General features: G+C 46.9%; 1 protein-coding gene across 16 annotated transcripts in view; it reads left to right on the top strand.

Annotated features, from left to right (window-relative positions):
* Clasp1 (cytoplasmic linker associated protein 1) overlaps window positions 1-24,005 on the top strand; it is a 217,653-nt gene that overhangs the window by 170,475 nt on the left and 23,173 nt on the right. For 15 of the 16 annotated variants that reach the window (XM_087906617.1, XM_087906616.1, XM_048443840.3 and 12 more), the window contains 6 exons: window positions 291-434; window positions 6,761-6,904; window positions 7,750-7,856; window positions 18,876-19,026; window positions 21,210-21,453; window positions 23,742-23,932. In XM_087906617.1, the coding sequence (XP_087762743.1) occupies window positions 291-434; window positions 6,761-6,904; window positions 7,750-7,856; window positions 18,876-19,026; window positions 21,210-21,453; window positions 23,742-23,932 (981 nt within the window). Of the gene's footprint in view, window positions 1-290; window positions 435-6,760; window positions 6,905-7,749; window positions 7,857-11,920; window positions 12,038-18,875; window positions 19,027-21,209; window positions 21,454-23,741; window positions 23,933-24,005 lie in introns of all 16 variants that reach the window. The other variant, XM_087906618.1, reaches the window with a different exon arrangement.

Below are 24,005 nucleotides of genomic sequence, written 5' to 3'. Positions count from 1 at the left end.
AGCACCCACATGGTGGCTCACAGCTGTAACTCCAGTTCTAGGGAATCTGGCACCCTCACACAGCCATACATGCAGGCAAAATACCAATGTATGTAAAATAAAAATAAATCTTAAAAGAAAAGAAGGATCTGAACATGTGGATATAGACTAGGCTGTCAGTCCGTGTGGAAACTTAGCTTGGGGAAGCGGGAGGTTCTGCCCTCGTGGTGTGCACTGTTTGCTGACCACCAGATGAGACTTCTGTTCAGTTTGTGACATGTTCTTAACCTTCATAATCCTTGGTCTCTCAGGTCAAAGTCGCAATCCTGAAATACATCGAGTCTCTGGCCAGGCAGATGGACCCCACAGATTTTGTAAACTCCAGCGAAACAAGGCTTGCTGTTTCTAGAATCATAACATGGACTACAGAACCAAAGAGTTCAGACGTGAGAAAGGTATGTTCACAGAGCTGCAGCAAGACTGCAAACTCTTCCTAGGTGTACACAGGCATTCCCCTGGGAATGTGCACACTGCCCTATACACCCATGTCACCAAAGCTGTGCTGTGTCTGCTTCTCTGTTCTCCGCCCACCCCGGTCTGGTGGATCAACCGTGGCGATAACAAAGCACTGACGATTCTGTGTCTGCTGGTAAGGTGCTCTGATGAGGGACCGTGATCTGGGCTCACTGGCTGCAGAGGAGCCTGGGAGGGAAATGTAACTGAAACATTTAAAAGACACAACAGACTCCTGACTTTAAAATAGCCAAATCTTTCTGTTTATATGCCATCCTAGAACATACCCTCTTTGGTTTGGGAAGTAGAATGGGATTCAGGTAGAATTCAGATTGTGTGTGTGTGTGTGTGTGTGTGTGTGTGTGTGTGTTATAATGAGGCCGTTAGTTTGTTTCCCAGCCACCCAGCTGCTCAGCCCCGAAATAATCACACAGAAACCATATTATTTAAATCACTGCTTGACCCATTAGCTCTAGATTCTTATTGGCTAACTTTTATATCTTAATTTAACCCATTTTCATTGCTGTTGCTTACTGGCTAAAGTTCTGGCATCTGTCTCTGGCGGGTCTACATGGCTTTTCTCTAACTCCTTCTTTCTCCCAGCATTCAGTTTAGTTTTCCCCACCTACCTCTATTCCCTGTGCAGGCCCAAGACAGTTTCTTTATTAACCAGTGGTATTCACAGCATACAGAGGGGACTCCCACATTACGTGTGCATGTATGTCCCTATCTATGCACATGTGTTGTGCATTGTATGTGGCCAGAGGTCAACATCAGGTATCTTCCTCAGTCTGTCTGTCTCTCTCTCTCTCTCTCTCTGTCTCTCTCCCTCTCCCTTAATTTTCAACCTGAAGCTAGTCAATTTAAGTATGGTGACTGACCAGTGAGCTCCGGGGATCCTCCTTTCCCTTCCTGCTGGTGCTGGGCTGATTCACATAGACCACCATGCTTTTCCCTAGGTGCTGGGGATCTGCACTCAGGCCCGTATACTTCGTATACTTGTACAGCAGCACTTTACTAACTGAGCCTTCTCTCCAGCCTCAGTATTATGGGTTTTTTTTTTTTTTGGTTTGGTTTTGTTTTGTTTTGTTTTGTTTTGTGTGACACCTAACAACAAGCTATTATTATTATTATTATTATTATTATTATTATTATTATTTATTGCTTTTCTGGCTCACAGGACTATTTCCTGCTTTCTTCCAAATCCCCATATGGTGCATCTCCAACAGTGGAGCACAGGCTGCTGACCTCTTGCTAGGTGGTGCTCTGCTTCCCAGAAATGTTGCTCATTGATATCCACAGAATGTACTGCAGTGAGTCACTCTGGGTCACTGTAGCTGTCCCCTTTCTCTTTCTACCAGTATCACAGCCTCTGCTTAGGTTTCACATGTGGCACGTGCTGTCATTTCCTTTTGCTTTATATAAAAGCTTTGTGAGTTAGGGAGATACATCATTCAGTAAAGTGTTTGCCTCGAAAGTATGAGGACAACCCCCAGAACCCATGTAAAAAAGTAGGCTAGTGTATGCTCATCTTGACAGCTCCCCAGCAGGGTTCATCTCTCTGCCATCCAGCCTCTTGTTCGCCTCACAACCTGAAGGTCACATCTGCTTGGCCAGCCAGGTACTTTACCCATGCCGGGAGGCTTTTGGGAACTGCTCCAGCTGCTGCCGTTCCGGGGGAAGTTCAGACTCTTCCCTGAAGAGCACTCACTGTCTTAGGGTTCTGATGCTGTGAAGAGACACCATGACCATGGCAGCTCCTAGAAAGAAAACATTCCATTGCAGCCACCTTACAGTTTCAGAGGTTTAGTTCATTTTCATCATGGCGAGAAGCATGGTGGTGTGCAGACAGACATGGTGCTGGAGAGGCTGAGAGTTCTACATCTGGATTGACAGGCAGCAGAAAGAGAAAGAGACACTGGGCCTGGGTTGAACTTCTGAAGCCTCAGAGCCCACCCCCAGTGGCACACTTCCTCCACCAAGGCCACACCTCCTCATAGCACCACTCCCTCTGGCTCTGTCGGGGCCATTTTTGTTCAAACAACCACCAGCAGTGATTCCTGGGATGTGGCCAGCCTGTTCTGTTCTGAGCCAAGGATGGAGATGATTTCTCTCAGCCTCAGGCCGAGGGGTTTCGGTTGACTGATGAAACCCAGGCACAGCTAAGTTGGAGTTCTGAGATGGTGAGCAGTGTTCTCAGTTATCCACTTTCCTTTATCCATAACCTGGAAGCTCAGCAGCCAATGACAGCAGCAGGTGTGAGCTGGGCAAACTTCTCGTTTGATGCTTCTGCTCACCTATGGGAATGAGGGGTCATGTGTAACACAGGTGCCCCAAGAATGGGACTCCACTGCTGGAAGCCAGCAAGGTACTTCTCAGGACCCAGGTTCTAATGACAATAATCATGTGTCATAGAGAATTATAGGAAACCCTGAGCAGGCTGGGGAGCTCTCCAGCCTCTGTGTTACCTTTTAAACTATGTGTACTAATGTAGGGTTAGGGTGCGTGAGCACAGCTGCCCATGGAGTCTACAAGAAGCCGTCATCCCTGAAGTTGGAGTTACAGATAGTTTTGAGCCGTTGGCATGGGTGCTAGTAATGGGTGCTTGCTTGGGTCCTCTACCAAAACACTGTATGCTCTTAACACTCCCCCATCTATCCCCATTGAACTTCTCCACCAGCCTCTACCTTCCAAGTTCTGAAATTACAGGCCTCTGCCACTGAACCCAGTTCATGTACTTTTGAGGCTCACACCTGGCTTATGTAGTTCTGGGGATCAAACCCAGGGCCTCATGCTTGCTGGCCAAGCCCTCTGCCAACAGAGCCACTGACCCATAACCGCGCTTTTGAAGGAGTTTAAGCTGATGTACGCTGTTGAAGTTCAGATTCATTAGCTTTCAACACTTTTAATATTCCTTTTGTTCCTTTGTTAACTTCATTTTTAGGGATATTTCACGTGGCAAAAGAAGGGTATTTTAATATTTAAGTCATTTTTCAAAACCAAAACCAAATTCACAGCATTCAAAGGGTATTGCCTACCAGACTGTGGCAGGTTGAAGGCTGCCGGAGACACCCAGCAGTTTACCTGGACTGTTACTTTAACATTAACCTTTTCTTTGTGCAGGAGTGCCAGGCAGACTTTAGGAGTCAATACACCTTTCCCAGTATACTGTGTTGTGGAACGCAGTGAAGCGTATTACCATGGAAACTGTTTGTTGTTTGGCCTCCTTTTGACTTCTGCCTGTGCAGCTGAGCGGCTCATTTACTCTCCTGAGTTCTTGTTTATCTGCAAGTGACTGATAATACTTGTCCGGGGCATCTAGGGCAGGCTTGACCACTGTAAGAAACAGATCCTATAGCCTCATTTGCTGTTGTAGAAGGGTTGTTCAGGATTTGCTGCTGCTGTTTAGGAAACAAATTGAAGACCCAGCTCTTTCCAGCACTTAAGAAGTCATGTGATCTATGAAAGTCCATCTAGTTAAAGGCCATAGAATCTTTCCCACAAAATGTATTGGCTTGTTTCTTTCTTGTGTGTGAGTTTATGCACATATGGTGCTGGAACTCAACCCGGGCCCTTGGAACGCTAGGCAATATATTCTACCACTGTGCTGCACCACCAGCCCTTAGATTTTTTTTGAGACAGGGTTTCATGAAGCTCAAACTGACCTGGGGTTTGTGATCTCTGGCCTCAGCTTTCTCAGGACTGGGGTTAGACGCATGCACCGCTATGCCCAGCCCGAGTATTTAATTGCGCGTTCCTACTTTAGGATTCAAATCTGAGTCAATGCATTGTGTCATTTGTCAGTGGTCTAGCAGGGACCGTTCACAGTTGCTTGGTAATTCCTTGGCTTCCAAATGTTTTGAGAAATGTTAGAGATGAAGATATAGCAGAGAAACTTAGGAAGTATAAAAATGTCATTGGCTGCATCAGGAAAAGTATATAAATGATCTTTGGAGGGTGAAATTCCTAAATGATTATGAGCAAAATGGTCCAGAAGGTAAAGACTCTTGTCACCAAGCCAGATGACCCGTTTTTGATTCTTGGAAACCACATGATAGAAGCAGAGAACCAACTCTTACCAGTTTTCTTACAAGTTTCCGAGTCCCCACATGCATGCTGTAGTGTATGTGCACACCCCATCACACACAGAGAGAAATAAATGTAAATGTTAAGTGTGTGTGTGTGTGTGTGTGTGTGTGTGTGTGTGTGTGTGTGTGTGTATAGAAGCAGCATAGCCTAATCTGAAAAGGAAGAGTTGGCTCTGAACTCGACCGTGACTGTGACTCCCTCCCATGTCTCACTTTGACCTAGGATCAATCACCCTTCACGTCACAGGAAACAAGAATTCTCTTCCCCGCAGGGAGGATTGTGGTTCTATGAGGAACCCAGCAAACCTCTGAGTGCTGAGATCTCACTGTCCCTGACTTCTGGCTCACGGGCCCTAGCTTTGATGAAGCTTTACTCTCTCTGAGCCAGCAAAGAGCCCTGAGTGGCCTCTCCCACTTTCTAATGCACCCTGTCCTCTTCTGCTCGCCAGTCTCAGCGTCAGCGTAGTCGAGCAGGGGAGGATGCCCCTACTAGGTCAGTTCCTTCCTGCTCTGGGCCTGGAGAAGGAAACTGGGAAGAAAGTAGTAAACAGGTAGATGGAGCCCATGTACTAATTCCAGTCTCACCTCCTGTCTACCTTTACATTGTCCGTACCAGTTACTTCCGTAAGCCCACTGAAAATGATGTAATGATGTGTGCGTGTGTTTAACCACCTTCCCAGTGAAATGGTTTCCGAGTACAGCTCACTACCGTATTTAATAGAATAGCAAGGGAAAAGAAAGACAAAATCATAAGTATCCAGGACTTAGGGAGGTACCTTCATCTGAGCTAGGGCCCAGTTAGATTGTTCCCTGGATTATGGTATTTGCTGCCATTCAGAGGAGGTAAGACAAGAAGCTCCCTGGGGACCCCTAGCCAGCCAACCTAGCCTGCTTGGTAAACTTCAGTTCACTGAGTGACCCTGTCCAAAAAGCAAGGTAGACGGCACCTGAAAAACCTGGTGGTAGGTCCTCTGGCCCTCACATGGCACATATACACACATGCACACACAAAAAAATTGAAGATTTCACAATACCTTGTCTTGAGTTGTTTTGTAAAAGCACGTTTACTGTTCTCAGTAAATGAGAAAACTGTGTCCTTCTCTCCCCATCCAAAATTTTACAACCGAGCATCAACACTGAACATTTGTCAAGGTTTAATTTGTGTCTGCCAGCTTGACAGAATTCCTTTCTCTGTGAGGTGTACAGCTATAACAGCCTTGGTGTAAAACTTTGATTTGAAATCTTTTTAAAAGCATATACTTAAGTTTTATTTTTAATTTCTGAAGTTTAGATCTGGTTGTAAGAAGACTGTACTTTGTAAGCATCTTTAAGCCAAAGTTTGACTTTTGAGCCCTGGAGATGGTGGCTCAGCAGCTAAGAGCACTTGCTGCTCTTGCAGAGGACCAGAGTTCAGATCCAAGTACAGCATCAGGTGGTTTACAATGCCTGTAACTCCAGCTCCAGGAGATACCAATGCCTTTTTCTGATTTCTACAGAAATATGCACACTTGTGTACATGTGTATACACAAACACGCACAGATAAATAATAAAAATAAATTTGTTCTTAAAGTAAAAGGGGCTGGAGAAATGACTCAGCAGTTAAGAGCACTTACTCTTCTTGCAGAGGACCTTACTTTAGATCCTAGTACCCATATTAGGTGGATCACAACTACTTATAATTCCTGCTTTACAGAATCTAACACCCTCTTTTGGCCTCTGTAGGTACACACACACACATTTGCACACTCACCAACTAAATCTGTACATGTACATAATTTATATGATATATATTGAATTTTACATTGGGATTACTTGGAAAAAGAGTCTAATGGGTTAGAACTTAAATTATTGTGTGCTTTCTTCCCAGGGTGCACAGAAGTACATTGCTAGCCTGTCCAGCTCTCCCTATAGTGAGAGCAATCTTAAATATTTAGTGTGTTTTTATTGTTCTGTTTGCTGACTTCCTTCCTAGTACTAGACAACCAAAGAAATGTGTTGGGCCAGGGCATTAAAACAGAAGCAGGGAATGTTCCAGATTAAAACTGGGCTCTCTGTGGCTCGTGCCGCCATTTTCTCCAGACTTCAGTTAAACAGAAGCGCTCTCCTTGAGAAAGGACGTCAGGGAACACTCGGTTGCCCGTGGTGCACAGACGTTTCTGAACTGTGCTTCTCTTCCCAGGCAGCACAGATTGTGCTCATCTCTCTGTTTGAATTGAACACTCCTGAATTTACCATGTTACTTGGTGCCTTGCCAAAAACATTCCAGGATGGTGCCACCAAACTCCTGCATAACCACCTCAAGAACTCCAGTAACACCGGTGTGGTAAGTGCCCTGGTTGTGATTTGGTCATGACCTGCCAAGTGACCCTCACCCAGCTGCAGTGCTGATGGACAGCCAGCGTCCTTGTTCTTGGTTAATAGCCTGTGAGCCTATGAAGGCTGGGGTCCTTTCTGATGCTGGTATACGCCCTGGAGGGAAATGGACTTGGTGCTCATCTTGGGCCTTTTTCTTAGGGTGAGGTTGTTGAGTCATTGCAGTGTTTACAAGTTGTCTTCCTATTTCATTCGTTCTTTGGATCTGTCTTAGATATTTTAACCCCGTAATGAGAGAAATGCTTAATTCTGCATATGACTCTAGCCCGGCTCTATTAGTTCCTTTTCCATTGCTCTGACGAGAGGAACTGAAGGAAGGGAGGATTTGTTTTGGTTCACATTTCCAGGGATGGCAAAAGCAGCAGGCCTGAGGGGCAGCTGTGTCTGTAGTTAAGAAGCAGAAAGTAGTGACTTTCTTAGTGAGGTGGTGCTCAGCTCTTGCTCTGCTTTTGTTCAGCCTGGCACCCAACCTATGGGATGATGCTGCCAGCACTTGGAGAATCTTTTCACCTCAATTAATCCAGTCTTGAAGGTTTCTCACATGTCTAGTGGTTTGTCTTCTCCGTGGTTCTGGATCTGGTCAGTTTGGCAATCAGTGTTAGCTGCCGTAAGCTGACAACTGTCAGTAAACTCCAGGGATTCCTACAGAACAATTATCCATCCATGCAACTAATAATCTGTGGAGGTGGGGGCTGGGGTCCTACCCATTTACACATGCCTTAAGAGACAAGAGGGGTTGGATTTGAATTTTTAAGAAAGCCTTTGGACAATGATGCCTACGCTCCTTTGCTCCAGGGATCTCCAAGCAATACAATTGGCCGGACGCCTTCCCGACACCCCAGCAGCAGGACCAGCCCCCTGACCTCACCCACCAACTGTTCCCATGGGGGACTCTCTCCAAGGTAAGCTCATTCCACAAGTGAAGAATGAAGATGCCCTGCTTTCTGTGCAGCCTGGCTTAGACTTAAGCTTGATAGCAGAGTGCTAGGAGTCAGGGGTAGGTTCTGCTCCTCCCTCTGTCTGCGATTGTGTGGTCTTTGACGATTAACGCCTGTGCTACAGTGGACAGCTGTGTTCCATGTTCTCTGAACACTGGACCTGGTACCTCGTAGATTGTAAAACTGAGGTCATATGAATCCCCGAGGAAACCTGTCAGCTGTCCTCCAGGAGACGGAGAGCCCTAATGGTATTTATGGAGTTATTAATAAACTTTTTAGAGTTTGCACCAAGCCTGGTGAACCTCTCTAGGCCTGCCCGTGTCCTGTTTAAAGCAGATGCTGCTCTGACAGACAGTATATCTGGGCATCACAAGGTCCAGTATGTGCAGATCCCTGTTAGAACCATGCACAATGGCCTTACAGAGTCAGGGGCCTCATTTCTTACTTATTTGTTTGTATTTTTGTTTTTGAGACAGGGTCTACTAGGTGGTCCTGGCTGGCCTGGATCTTTCCATATATATCTTGTCTCAGCCTCCAGGTTGCTGAGATTACAGTCGTCCACCACCATGCCCAACAGTGGGGTGTGGCTTCAAAGGAGAGCATGCTCTGTCTCAGGCTGTGTTAGACGGCTGCAGGGAGACTGATGGCTCCCTCACGTGGGTTGGCATTACCTGGCTCTCAGAGTGGTGCCTCTATGACACCACAAATTTTCTAGCTCAGCAAGGGCCACAGCTGCTGTGTTTTATCTGTAAGAAGTCAAGATCTTTAGGCTCTGAGAATCTCAAAGACTTTTCCTAAAGGTGCTGGAACAAGGTCTTAAAATGCAATGAGAGTGTGCCCGATGTGCTCTTCCTGGTAAAGGTCTCCATCTGCTGGAAAGACGACCAAATTTATTTTTGTTTTCAACTTTTGTCTTGGTTTTCATTTTGAGACAGTGTCTCAGTTAGCCAGGTTGTCTACTTAGCAGAAGTTAACCTTGAACTCGTGATCCTGTGCCTTCACTTCCCCTGATGCTGGGATTACAGGCATGTGAGACCAAGCCTGGCACATTGGTGCTTTTAAATGTAACTTTTTATGAATTCCTTTCTTACCTCTAGAGTTCTCTTCAGGCCCCAGTTATACATCAGTATTATGGAACAAAAGAAGTCTTTTTCTTGGGGAAAGCACGTGGATTTTGTTTGTTTTTTTTGAAAGCATGTGTTAAGCTGTTTTAGCACCTTGCTGGTTTTGGATTGCTTTGTATGTACTCCCTGATCTGTAGTATCATCTCCAGATTCGGTCTCTGTTGTCAGGTTCTCGGTGTGTTGTCAGACAGTTGTGACAGCAGCTGATGCCAATATGTCTGCCCCTCCTAGTGTGATTGAATACTAAGATCTCTGAAGTATATGTTTTGTCCTGAGTGACCAGGGTTCGATAGACAGTGAAGATTTTATGCAAAATGCATATTCTCTCCAAGTTCTTGTTTTATCTAGACATGATGCTCTGCACTGTAATTAGGAACCTGTTCTTCCGTAGTGCGCAGTTCACATGTATCTTTCAGTTATTGTATTATTAGCTATTAAGAAAAGAGTATGCCTCAGATTAATATTTTATTACTTTATTAAATGCCTAAGTTTAAAAAATAGGTGGGGAAAATTAAAAAAAAAAACGGGTGGGTGTCCTAGTAGTATCTGTCGAAGAGCTGGCTAGAAATTAATCTTCATAGATCTCCAAATCATTAAACATTCTATTAATTCTTAACCATAGCTTTTGTTTAAAAAAAAAAAAACTCCTTGGCAAAAGAAGTGAAGAGTTTTTTTTTTTTTTTGTACCAAAAGGTCTGGCTGTGGCCATCATATTTTCCTATGGCCAAATCTTTAGGGAATACTTAGTTAATGTAGTTTCTTTCTTTCAAAAAAAAAAAGTGTGGAAAAATTAAAACCCAGATTGGATTCTAAAAGTCTTGATCCAGTCTAACAAAGCAAAACAAAACAAAAATGCCCCTGTTTAGTGCTTAGATAGCTGGCCAGCCTGAGCCCACCAGGAGAGATGGTTTGTCCCCTGGTAAAAACTGCCCCACCTGGTTGTATCATTGGAAGAAGCACTCAGCTGGGAAGCGTGTTTTCTACTAGGGAAATTATAAAAGAAATGCATTTTTCTACTAAGCAGCTGAGTCCAGCAGCTTGCCCCATCTCGGGAGGTGATAGGCGTCACAGCGCAGGCTCCCATGTTTCCAAGTGCTACCCTTTGAGCATGATCTTGATGGTAAAGTGTTAGCTTTTTACTCTGGAGAGGGAAAAAAAAAATGAGCTGAACTAGGACTTTTAAAAAATTTTGCCCAAAGGTTCATGGCAATAATAAGGGTCGGTTCAGAAGTGGTGACAGCTCTGATATGATGGTAGCTTTAGGTCTGTCCAGTGAGGAGGAGCTTTCCACCAAACCTGTGGGGTCAGAGATGCCAGCCGACTAACACTGCGAGAGTGGAATGATTGACAGCTATTCCCAGCTGATGAACACGTGCAGCATATATTTGAGCAGAGATTTATAACCTATGTTTTTTTCTATTGTTTAACAAATCCTTATATTTTAGGTCATTTTACCCATTATGATTTTGTGGTAGAGAACAAATTGCAGCTCCGAGTGTCTGGGGTCTTGCTGTGGTCTGGTGGGTGCTCCTGATGAGCAAGTTGTAGAGCAGAAAGGAACTGCATGGTCACCTCTGGGCGCCATGCTAAAGTCGCCCTGCAGATGGCGCTTGTCTTTCTCCTGTCAGAGTGAAGTAGACTATTGCCAGGGTTCACAAGCCCAGCCCCACACCCGGACCCAGCCTTGAGTATTACCTCTATTTCTTTACCCCTTCCCCCAGCCCCAAGTGTGGCTTGAAGAAAGTCTGTAGACCCTGTACCATGATGCCCTCTCATCTCCAAGATGTGTCATCCCTACAGAGTGGGTTCTGTGACCCTCCTCAGGGACTCTAAAACCTAGGGACACCTACTGTGAAAGCTGTGTTGGTGGGCGCCAAAGGGCAACCTTGTGCTTTTTAAGCATGAGGACTTGAGTTCAGAACCTATTTTTAAACTTTCCTAAAAAGGCCAGGCACATGGCACACACATGTATTCCCAGCAATTATGAGATGAGGGGTGAAGATGAATTCCCAGCACTTGCATGCGAGCTAGCCTACCTAGCCTACTTGGTGAGGCTCCAGGCTAGGGGGAGGTCTTGCCTCATATAAAAAAAATAGAAGTCACCTAAGTACTGGTGCCCCCTGAGGCCATGCTCTGACCCTGTACATACACACGTGTTCAGACTGCTGCAGCAGGCAGGATGTTCTCACTCCATCCTGCGCTCTTGTAGCACAAGTTAGACCTTTCCCTGGGGACCTCCACAAGCCCAGGCCAGGTAGTGACACTGTGACAAGCAAGTGGACACCTGTGTTCCCAGATGTAGTTTAGTTTCCTTTAGAAGGTATAGAAGCAGAGGGATGCCATTTCATTCCCTTCTTCTGTTTCCTCCCCTGAGACTTACTGCTCTCGGGTACCACCCTCCAGCGGTCCTCTGCCCTCTGAACTCTGTCTCCCCAGACCCCCAGCCCGGGAGCATAGTCTGTCTCTGGTGCTGAGGCACACAGTGTGCTCTTGGAGGTCTCCTTGCTTCTGTCCCACTTGAATTAAGTCTTGAGAGCGCCACCCCTGGTCCTTTCTGAAATAACCGCTAGGGTGGTAAGCTGAGCAGCCTTAGTTTCTCCTCAGTCTTCCAGTGCATGTCCAGCCCAGGCAGGCAGGTGTGTCCTCTCACAGGTATGTACACAGCTAAACTTGGGATCTCAGTTGACTCCTAATGATGTCAGCTTAGCCCAGGGTTGGGAAAGAAAAGAATAAAGCCAGTCTTACTAAGGAGCAAGGTGTAAAATGAGCCTGTTCTTTTCCTCTGTGTGTGAAGCACTAACTGTTGCTCCAGCTAATTTGATGGACTCTGTGGAGTGTCTTCTTCCTCCCCTCCCCTTTGCTTCTGTGTTTCTCTCTCTGATTTTCCTCTTCTGATCACTGCAGTCGGTTGTGGGGTTGGAGTGCCGATGGGCTATCGAAGCCCCCACCTCCCTTTTCTCAGCCTAACTCCATTCCCACCGCTCCCTCCCACAAGACTCTCAGGCGCTCTTACTCTCCCAGGTAACATGCTAGCTGTTAAATTTGTTCAAAATGTCACAATATTATTGTGTTTCCAAGGTTGCCTGGGTCTTTTGGAAAGCCTCTGAGCTCCTCTGGTGTGATTCCTGCTTCCGTTTAGCCTTGCAGGATTGGAGCCAGGGTGAGCTGTGTGAGCAGGAACAGGCTCGGGAGCCAGACTGCTGCTCTGTCTAAGGACAGTAACTTCTTTAACCACCCAGCCAGACCCGTCACCATTTACCTTCATGGGCTGTTTAGCCTGATGTGGCATTCAGGACTCATCATGATGCCCAGGTAGCAGTGGAGATTGCCGGTCCCCTCATAGGAGTGCCAGGTGCAGAAGAGCTGGTGCCTTAGTGATAAAGCACCATGGCAGAAAGCAGCTTGGGGAGGAAAGGCTTTGTTTCCGCTTATAGCTTGTAGTCCATCTTCCAGAGAAATCAGGGTAGGAACTCCAGGCAGGAGCCTGGCGACGAGAACTGAAGCAGAAGTCGTGGAGGATGCTGCTTACTGACTGTTCCCATGGAGGATGCTGCTTACTGACTGTTCTCATGGAGGATGCTGCTTACTGACTGTTCCCATGGAGGATGCTGCTTACTGACTGTCCTCATAGAGGATGCTGCTTACTGACTGTCCTCATGGAGGATGCTGCTTACTGACTGTCCTCATGGAGGATGCTGCTTACTGACTGTTCCCATGGAGGATGCTGCTTGCTGGCTGTTCTCATGGAGGATGCTGCTTACTGACTATTCTCATGGAGGATGCTGCTTACTGACTGTTCTCATGGAGGATGCTGCTTACTGACTGTTCCCATGGAGGATGCTGCTTACTGACTGTTCCCATGGAGGATGCTGCTTACTGACTGTTGTCATGGAGGATGCTGCTTACTGACTGTTGTCATGGAGGATGCTGCTTACTGACTGTTCTCATGGAGGATGCTGCTTACTGACTGTTCTCATGGAGGATGCTGCTTACTGACTGTTCTCATGGAGGATGCTGCTTACTGACTGTTCTCATGAAGGATGCTGCTTACTGACTGTTCCCATGGAGGATGCTGCTTACTGACTGTTCTCATGGAGGATGCTGCTTACTGACTGTTCTCATGGAGGATGCTGCTTACTGGCTGTTCTCATGGAGGATGCTGCTTACTGACTGTCCTCATAGAGGATGCTGCTTACTGGCTGTCCTCATGGCTTGCTCAGCCTGCTCTCTTATACCCCTCAGGAACCCCTGCCCAGGACATGACACTGCCCATAGTGGGGGGCCCTCCTACATTGATCACTAGTCAAGAAAATGCCCCACAGAGCTGCCTACAGGTAGTTTGATGGAAGCATTTTCTCAGTTGAGCTTCCTCTTCTCAGATAATTCTAGCTTAAGTCAAGTTGACAAAACAAACAAAACCACCAGGGTAGGTAACTTCATTGTCCCATCTCCCTACAGATGCCCTGCCTAGGGCTGAAACAAAAGTTTCGTGGTGAACCTAGCATGCCTGAGACCTTGGGTTCAGTCCCCAGTATTGCTAAACAGACAAATGCGTTAGTTGGGGAAGATGCTCTACCTTCAGACCGGGCATTGTTTGTTGGTGGGAAATGATGCTGCCCAGCACTGTGACAGTGTACAAGTCTAGAAGGACATGGTTTCCATCAGGTTTTAAAGCAGTTACGTTTGTGAGCCCAAGAAAGTTCTATGTATTCCTCAGACACCTGTTCAGGCCTCTTGGATACTGACGTAAAGATCCAAAGCTAAGAGCATGCTCTTCCTAGAAGCCTGTCATCTCATGGGCAGAATACAGGAGGCCCAGCTGTCACTGTGCTCTGTAAGAGGACTGTGTAGCCAACTGTGTAAAAGAAGAAGAGATTTTTAAAGAGAAGAGAAAGAAAACCCAAGGGGCCTGCAAGGTGATGTGCCCCTGCCTGACCACCTGAGCTCGGTCCCTGAAACCCAGCTCACAAAGTTTTCCTCTTACCTCCACATGTGCATAATGGTGCTTGTACATACACGCATGATAATAAATTTTAAGAATTTAAAAAGCGAACCTGGAAACAAGGCGGTGACAGCCGAGGCACAGACTTGTTACTTCTTTTCAATAACTGCACTTGTCACCGTGCTGTCATGTCAGCCTTGTCACCGGCATGCTGGCCTGCATGCCCTCCCACACCGAGCCTCATTCCAGCCATCTTCCAGCCAGCCACCAAGATTGCCGTCCAGAAGATACCCTCTCCAGGATCGTCTTTCCCACAGCACATTCTAACTCACCCGCTGATAACAGTTAATACACACTTAGACCGTGAGGTGTGGCTCAGTGGTAGAGTGCTTCCCTCTCCTGCACAAGGCTCTGGGTTCAATGTCCAGTATTGGGGGGTGCACTTCTGGTAAGCAGCCAAGGAAAGAAAGCCGAGTGAAACGGGCCTCTTTCCCTAGATGGTATTCATGTCCCAAAACAACAGGAAAATAGTTTCAGAAAGCAGCCTTTCTCTCTCCGTTTGGTTTCTTCTTTGTATCCTGACCCCGTGTCCCTTCCCACCCACCATGTGCTTCTCCACAGGCCAGTCACTGTGGAGTGGCTGCAGTGCTGGGTGACGGACTGTTGACTGACTTACTCTTCATAGACTCTCAGGAAGCCCTCCGGGTCTAATCCGAATGTTTACAGGTGATCATGGCCTGGCCTTTAATCCAGAAGATTATGTCCTAGGATTGTCTCCAGGCTAAAACAACGCATTGTGGGTCACACTCTCTTCACAGTCTACTTCTAGGCCCTCCCTTAGTCCCAGTGGGCCATCCCTCGTCTCAGGGTTGGGGGGCTCTATCAGTTTGAATCCTAGTGCCTACTTCAGGTGGCTCACAAATGCCTGTAACTTTAGCTCTAGGGAGCCGACACCCACTTCTGGCCTCTGTGCGTACCTGTGCAAGCATGTATACACACACATACATGCATATACATACTCAAAAAAAATTTTTAAAGTCTTTTTAAAAATAGTTCTAGGGTTGTTTGTCCACCCTACTTCCTGAGATGCAGCCTTCCTGGGAAATTCTATTTTCCCTAAGAAGTGAAGGTTTAAAGGGTATTGATCTTAAAAAGGACTGAGCCATAGATATCCTGAAAAAAGCAAATGGGAATGATGCCCATCACTGGAAAACATGGTCTCACACCTTGCACTCATGATGCTGGCTTCACTCTGAGGGTACCTGAACAGGTGACCTTCGGGGATGGTCTGGTGGGCATGGACACGCGCTGCTCCCAGTTGGCAGCTGGAATCAGCTCATTCCTAGAAAGGGAGAAAGGAGAGCAACAGCTGGCAGAGCCTTCACTTTCTTATCTTCCAAAGAGGCCATTGTGATGGCACAGTCATTTGAACTGAAATGAAAAAATTTAAGGGCGTTTGGGTAGAAAATCATGGGGTGAATTTATCTGAAAGCCAACATTTTCTGAAGCAACACATGGAAAATAATATTGTGACATACCGTAAAGATTGAGCCTTCCTCCAGACCACCTCGTCCATCCATCACTCTTTCAGTCCGTTGGTTTTTTTTTCTTTTGCATGGGCTATGCTATTATCTTTGGTTGTTGTGATTAAAAGTATTTAAGGCATTCTTTTACATATATTTATTTGAGTCTTTCTATATAAAAATAGTGTACTGGTCAGATGTATAAACACTTCTGAATGTAAACTGGAGTTGCAGAGCACCTAGGGAAGTGGCATGGACCCCTCTCCAGTCGTACTTTCAACACCTCTGGAGAGTTGCCCTGGGGACAGCCTGTGAACTGAGGATGCCTAGTTCGGTCTAGTTCTAAATTAACCTCTCTCAAAAAAAAAAAAAAAGGTCGGTGGTGGTGCATGCCCTTAAATTCCAGCATTCGGGAGGCAGAGACAGGCAAATCTCTGTGAGTTCGAGGCCAGCCTGATCTACAAGAGCTAGTTCCAGGACAGGTTCCAAAGCTACAGAGAAACCCTGTCCTGAAAAACAAAAAAACAAACAAAAAAATTCTCATGGGTGCAGACATTGGGTTTCAGCTGCCGATGTGTTCAGGGTTCATGTTTCTTTTCACTGAGTGCCAAAGCCAGTCTTTGAGTTGGCGTGTGTTGTCTCCTAACACAGCTGATATATGTGAGCTTTCTTCCATTTATCAGGAAAGAAGGATTCTGTCTGGACCAGTTGTGCAGTGCTAGGCTAGCAGCTTCCACCCGTGAGAGTGAACTCAGGACTGTTGCTGTAGCTAGCATTAGAAAATACCCCCCAGTAGGCAGAGACCTGGCCACTCCGTGACAGGCCCTAGGGGAGGAGCTTAGCCAATTCTGACGGTGTTTAACTTAAGGAAATTTACTTTTTGTGCCGTGCGTGACTTGGCGGTGTTGCCATTGGAACAGATCTCACCAGTGGAAGAACTAGCAATGCTGCTTGCTTGTTCCTGCACAGCCAAGGGTTGCCCAAGTGCAACCTCAGCTTGCTCAGAACTTTCTGTATGTGAAATTAGCTTACAGCATCTCATCCTTTCTTGATACTGTGTTAGTTACCTTTTAATTGCTGTGATAAAATATCGTAACCAAGACACTGAGAGAAAGAAGAGTTAATTTGGGCTTGTGATTCCAAAGGGATCATGGCAGCAGGAAGCTGAGAGCTCACATCTTCAAACCATAGGCATGGAGCAGAGAGAACAAACTGGTGCAAGACTAGTCTACCCCTAGTGATGTGCTTTTTTTCAAGAAGAACACACCTTCTAAACCTCCAAGCAGTGCTACTAACTGGAGATCAAATGTCCAAATATCAGAGCCGATGAGGGACATTCTCATTTAAACTACTAAATTCCACTCCCTGGCCCTTAGAGACTTGTTGCCATATGATGATACAAAACGTATTTAGTCCAACTTCAGAAGTTCTCGTAGTCTTTCATAAGGCCCAATATCTCTTCAGAGACTGTAGGCAATCTCTTAATTGTAGCCCCCTGTAAAACCAAGACAAGCTACATATTTCTAATATATAATGGCACAGAAGAGATACCACCATTCCAGGAGAAAGGAATGGCAGAGGCACAGTTAAAAAATACTGAACCGAAACGAGACTGAAACCATCAGAGCAAATGCTGAATCCTCTAACTCTCATGTCCATGCTTGGGGTTTTCATTTCAAAGGACTGGGATGGCTTTGCCCCTGCGGCTTCGCTGCCTGTGATGGATGTCTCTCCCTTAGGCTGATTCTGCTCCCTGTGTGCAGCATTCACTTTACAGCTTCCCGGACTGGCATCTCAGAGCCCCTTACCCTCTCGAGGCATCCATGTAGGGACTACCCCGCCACACCCTGTCTTCGGTGGCTCTCTGAGACTGCAGGAAGACTCTCCAGCCCTTTCCCTCTCGCCTCCTTCATCCAGTACCACGTGGACATGCTTACCTAGTTCCACACAGCCACCTTTTATTCAGTTGCTTTGTAGAAGCAGAAAACTCCTTAGACCTTGTTTCACACCCTGGACGCTGATCTGGGTGGGTCTTGACTGAGGGCATCCTTCTCATTGTCTGTGTGCAGAGCAGGGGCTCTCCTTACCTGATACAGCCCCCCCCCCCCAGCACGAGTCTCAACTATAGCATGACAGCAGTACCCAGCTCTGCAACCAACTTCTGTTTTAGTTAACTTTCTGTTGCTGTGATGAAATGCCATGACCAAGGGAGCTAGAAGAAAGTTTATGTGGGTTTACAGCTCCGAAGGGAGAGGAGTCCATCATAGCAGGGAAGCATAGTGGCAGGAGCAGGAAGCTGAGTGCACGTCTGCAGAGGCGGGCGGGCTGCAGAGAGCACACTGGAAGGCAGGCAAGGCTTCAAGTCCATAGCCAGTGATGAGTTCCTCCAGTGAGGCCGCACTAACAGACTACCAAAGCTTCTGGGAGACAGTCTCGTTTAAGCTCCTACAAATGCTGTCTTCAAGCAAGCAGTGTTTAAACTGTCCTTAGTCGATTGTCCCACCATGCTTTGCTTTCCTTGTTGTCTGCCCATCCTGTGCTTCGTAGTCTCTTTAATTCTCAGTAAGGAGAGGTGTGACCCTCTGGTCAGCATCTTTTCACACATCTAAAGAGCATTTGCCGACAAACTACAGGACCCCAAAAGGCATTTCTGTTTCATGTTTTATTATTAGTGTCTCAAAGGCTAGCAGTTGACATCACTTTCCCGTGAAGGACAAGTACTGTTTCTAGAAGTGTTTTCACATGCTCATCCAGGAGGGTGCCTCATCTCTTTAAGGTTTGCTTTAGTAAAAGAATTTCATATTCCCAGCAAGGTCCTGGGTTAGACCAGTGGGAAGTAGAGCCCCAGGAGCTGATAAGGGCAGGTCCGACTCTGACTCCCAAGCTGGTGTCTTACGTTTTTTGAAATCTTAATGATTTCTCCGGATTGGATTCTGGGGTGCATAGCCCAGTCTTGTAAAGTGGTTTGCTTTGCTCCTCAAAAGCCTCTCTGTAATCCAAGCTTATTTCCATGTGCCTGTTCCTCTAGAGTTTGTACATTTGAGACCAGTAACACCCGAACCGCCTTTTTCCATCTCCAGGATGAGAACGTTCCTTTTCCACCGTCATTACCGTGTGCGTTCCGTCACCAGTGTCACTCCTGAGTTCTCACATCCTTGTGCTCTTGTCGTCTCTCACTGGTCCTGGCGCTGTGCGCTGTGTCTGGGGCAGCTCTGGCTGGAACGTGGACAGTGGCAGTGCCCTGACATTAGCTGTCCCCTTCCCGTCCCAACTAACCAAAAGACCCCAGTGCAGTTAGTCTTCCTCTAAATTACTAAGTCATTTAGGCCCATGTCTTGGTTTTATGCACACCTCGGTTTTTCAAAAACTGCTTTTTTTTTCTTTTAAATTATAGCATGCTGGACTATGACACAGAGAACCTGAACTCTGAAGAGATCTACAGCTCTTTGCGTGGAGTCACAGAAGCCATCGAAAAGTTCAGCTTCCGAAGCCAAGAGGACCTGAATGAGCCAATTAAGCGAGATGGCAAGAAGGATTGTGATATTGTGAGTATCCTGGGCCAGTGGGCAACTGTGTCAGGTAGCCGCAGACTGGAGTCTTTCCCACACTGAACTCCCTGATGACAGTGTCTTCTACTCTGGTGTTAAAATAATAGATAGTAATTTTAGAAGTAATTTTAGAACAACCCCAGTGTGGATCAGCTGCAAGGGTGAAAATGTGACAGGCAGCCTTCCAAAGGGAAGAAGTCTGACCTATGCTAGAACCTAGAAGAATTAAGTGCATAATGCCAAGTGAAATAAGCCTTCTGCAAAGGGACTAGTTTGCTTTTATTTCCTTTGCTTGAGATGTCTAGCATAGACAGATTAGTAGAGAATAGACTCAAGGTTTGTGGGGGCAGGGGGATGTTATTTATTGGGTGTAGGGTTTGAGGGGGGAGGGATAATGAGAAAGACTGGAGTATATGTGATGTTGGTGGTTACACAAAATAGTGAATGTGTATAATGTCACTGAACCGTATGATTATGGATGGTTGAAATGATAGGGTATGTGTATTTACCACAACTTTTAAAAACATATAAACATAGAGAAAGAGTTGTATCTTGTTAGAAGCACAAATACAGTTTTGTGGGAATCACCAGTATGTTCCAGATTCCCGGGACTCATGTCCAGGTGAGGAAACAGGCTGCCCACTGCCAGCACTTAGCCCAGATTTGTCCCCACAGTGCTGTCATGTAGGGGCTGCCCAGGCTAACATGGCCAAGGTGAAGGTCTCATACTGGGTCTTGGTTGCATTTCTAATGCTCTGATAGGACACCTTGCGCAGAAGAAGCTCGAGGAGGAAAAGGTTTGTTTCTGCTCGCAGTTCATGTCACAGTCCGTCCCCAAGGGAAGTCAGGGAAGCCAGCTGGTGCAGAGGCCATGGCGGAGTGCTGCTTACTGACTTATTGTTCATGGCTTGCTCAGCCTGCCTTCTTACAATACTCAGGGCCACCAGCCCAGAGGCGGCACCACCTGCAATGGGCTGGGCACTCCCACATTAATTAAGAAAATTCACCACAGGCTTGCCCGCGGGCCAGTCTTCTAGGGGTATTTTTGTGTTCAGTTGAGGTTCCCTCTTCCCGAATGACTCTAGATTGTGTCAAGTTGGCATAAAACTAGCCAGCAGTGCAAAACTATCAGAAACATGCCAGAGACCCTTGAAAGACCACTGTTAAGGCAGACGTAGGAGAAAACAGTTCAGTACTAGGTATCCAAAGAATGGAAGAGTAGCTGTGGCCTGGGAGACACTTACTATGTCTCTCAAGGTTAAAGATAATTTTAGGATAATCTGGCTAACCCTCATTATTATCTCAAAAAAATTAAAAATCAAGGGGCTGATTTGTGGATATTTAGACTGCTTTAGGCTCTGAGCAGTACTTGAGCTTTCTCCATAGAGGTAACTATTATTAAGGTGTCATTGAGAAGTCCCTACTATTGGCATTAGAGCCAGAGGCCACAGTAGTCTGAAACAGGCTTCTCAAGAATGGGGACAATGAAGGACATACTCCTCCATTTCCAAGGAGTTCTTGAGACTGCATGGTAGTGATCCTTCAGAAGCCTTGTGAGTACAGTGAGTCACCAAATAACAAAGAAAAATAGGCTAAATATATACACAGATGTAGGAGCGTTCTATTCAGATAGAAAACCAATAGCCTGGAGCTGGACAGATGCCTCCATGCTTAAGAGCACTTGCTGTGCTTCCAGAGTTCAGTTCCCAATACCTATATCAGGCAGCTCACAACTACTTGTAACTTCAAAAAGAGCACCCTCATCGGGCCTCTGTGGGTACAGACAGACAGACACACATATATACTTTATTTTAAGTAAAATTAAATTTCAATAGCTGTTGTTTAGTCAGTGGCCAATTTGCAAATGGAAAACCCGGTCCCCTCTAAGAAATCCCTAAGCATCAAAGAAGTATGGGCCGAGTGTGGTAGCACATGCCTTTAATCCTAGCACTGGGAAGACAGCCTGCTATGTGGGTCTCTGAGTTCAAGGCCAGACGGGCCTATATAGTGAATTCCGGGCTAGCCAGAACTACATAGTGAGACCCTGTGGAAAAAAAAAAAAAAAGAGGCAAAGGAAGGGAAAGAAGAGAGAGAAAGAGGAAAGGAAGGAAGGAGGGATGGAAGACACAAATGAGCAGGTGTGTCAGGAGGTCCCTGAGTGGCTGTGTGCTGTGTTCCAGGTGTCCCGAGATGGGGGAGCAGCCTCACCTGCCACCGAGGGCCGGGGAGGTGGTGAGGTGGAAGGAGGCAGGATGGCTTTGGACAACAAGACCTCCCTGCTCAACACGCAGCCTCCACGTGCCTTCCCGGGGCCACGAGCACGGGAGTATAACCCGTATCCCTACTCGGACACCATCAACACCTACGACAAGACGGCGCTGAAGGAGGCAGTCTTTGACGATGACATGGAGCAGCTCCGAGATGGTCTGTCTGCTTGCCCACCTCTTTATGTCCCCTACACCTTCCCTCTGTCATCAGCTCTGGGATCCAGTCAGACACAAACAGAAACATGGGGTCTGTCTGGTCCATCATTTGCTCAGAACTGCCTATTGAGCCCCTGCTATGTGCTTAGGCCTGAGAAGCCCCCTGTGAGGTGGAGTCTTTGTTTTTACCCTCTGCGAGCCTGCAGTCTATCCATGAACTCCCTGCTACTGGGGCTTTCCTAGAATGCTCCTGAGGGGAGTGGTTGGCCAGGACATGCAGCAGGGCACAGGCATCTAATACTTGCTCTCTGTGAAGACCTTGGCCTACACTGCCCCAGCTCTCTTAGCCATGAAGGTGAGGTCCCAAAGCCATGCACAAGACTTCCTTCTTCCTTTAGCAGTGTGGCACCCAGGGTCTTCTCAGGCTGTGCCCTGCTGTGCCAGAGGAAGGAGGCAAGTCATTTGATGGTAGTTACTTGCCTATTTCATGCTTGGTGCTTTGCTGAGATGCATATGCCCATTAGCTCCTGAAATTAGAGACTGTTGTTCTCATTTTACAGGTTTACAAATTTATAAATAGATTCAGAAAGATTAAGATACTTGCCCAAAAAAATAACTTAGGGATGTGTCTGGGGATTTCTTCTGAGTCTCACATCAAGACCAGTATCCAGAGACAGAGAATTGTGGCTCAGGGATTGAGTTGTGCTTAGCTCATGTGAGGCCCTGAATTCAATCTGCACGACCAAAGCAAAAATCCAAGACCAGTGTCCACCAGCAGGTGACCAGTGAGTGACTCTATGGGTTTAATGGTGTTTGTAGCAGCAACTTAAGTGTTTCTTTTCCCACCTCACTGCTTGTATCCACTAGCTTTGTTCTATTGCAATTTCATATGACTTTGCAGCTTGTAGTAAATCTGTTTTGTATAAATAGAGTTAGAGTGGAGAATTATGTAAATTATGATTCTAAATAATTAATAACTGCTTGAGTACTTTCTGTATTCATGGAATGATCAGGTTGTCCTGCTGGGAGGAAAGGAAGGCACACTTCCTGGCATGATTGCTCCAGCCTGTGGGTTACAGACTCAGAATGAGCACACTTTGGAGGGGGCTGCCACATAAGGCAGGAGGCAGGTTCAAGGCACAGAAGGCAGAAGGGCCTGGCGCTGTGCAGAGCTGTGGCAGAAGACAGTTCTGCAGGTGTTCAGCACAGAAGGGGCATCAGTGGTCAGAAAAGAGCCCTGGAACTGTCGTTCCCCTGGATTTGCCGAGTGCCAGTCCTGCTGCCAGCTTGGGGTGGTCAGTGTTTGCTGTGACCCAGGCTTTCTGGAGGAGTGGGTGATTTTTCCTTTGCATGTGGGGTTGTTTCACCACTTCCCCTTATTACTCGTGCCCAGAGAGTGGAGTGTCAGTTCTTTCTTATCCACCACCTGTGCTCTGGAAGCTTGTGGAGAAAGGAGAAGTAGCAAGGGGAAATGGCAAGTGTGCAGGGTCTTGAACTTCCTGTGTGCTCGCCCCCTGATCTCAGAAGCTAAAGAAGTTTGCAAATGTGCCTCAGGAGATTGCTGGTGGTGACTTGCCTCCACAACTGGTTCCCATGCTCCCTGTTGAGAGTGGAGTTTTCAGGGTTGAGGGTTCTCAGTGATCATGGACAGGGCGAGAGGGACCTTCAAGCCATCTGATGTAGTTCAGACCCTGCTGGTACCCATGCAAGTAGAGGTGAGCAAGCTTTCCAGTCTTTGGATGGCATCCATTCCAGTCACTTTGATTGGCATCAGTACTGCGTTGGTTCCCAAGCCCTGCACATCCAAGAATGGAACAGATACTAGTTAATGTGATAGTCTTGAGGGAATGCTTGTGATTGGAATGGAACAGATATTAGTCAGTAAGAGGATGGGAGGGCCTTGGGGGAATCCAATTTGTTTACGGAATGGGTCTCCTACCAGCAGGAGGCTGTCCAGTAGAAAGCCTGACTCAAGACTGTGGTAGTAGAAGAGAGTTTGGGAAAAGATGGGTCTTAAGCACTTGGATTTTTCTTTAACCTCAGTGTAAAACTAGAAAGGGGAGGATGGTAAGAAGGGAGGACACACAGGACACTGGTGTGGGCAGCTGGCCTGGCACTCTGTTCTCACAGCATGGTAAGAACGTCAGGAGTACACAGGGGAGGCTGGCAGCCAGACAGGGCAGAGTAGGAGGGGAACGCATAGCACCCATCACTCAGAGTCATGGTAGGAAAGAACATGGCAGGAACCTGAGGCCCACACCTCCTGAGGTTGCACATGTGTCTCCCCAGTGCCCATTGACCACTCGGACCTGGTGGCTGACTTGCTGAAAGAGCTGTCCAACCACAACGAGCGTGTGGAGGAGCGCAAGGGTGCGCTGCTGGAGCTGCTCAAGATCACCAGGGAGGACAGCCTGGGCGTGTGGGAGGAGCACTTCAAGACCATCCTGCTGCTGCTGCTGGAAACTCTAGGGGACAAGGATGTAAGCACTCGCACTGCCCCTTCTGCATGATGCCTTTCCTGAGCAGGGCTGATAGCTCTCCTTTGTGGCGTCT

The sequence above is a fragment of the Myodes glareolus genome, chromosome 5, assembly GCF_982192425.1.
Source record: "Myodes glareolus chromosome 5, mMyoGla1.1, whole genome shotgun sequence".
In the NCBI taxonomy this organism is placed as follows: Eukaryota; Metazoa; Chordata; class Mammalia; order Rodentia; family Cricetidae; genus Myodes; species Myodes glareolus.
Note: the sequence above shows the minus strand (reverse complement) of the source record. Positions and strands in the feature narration are given on the sequence as shown.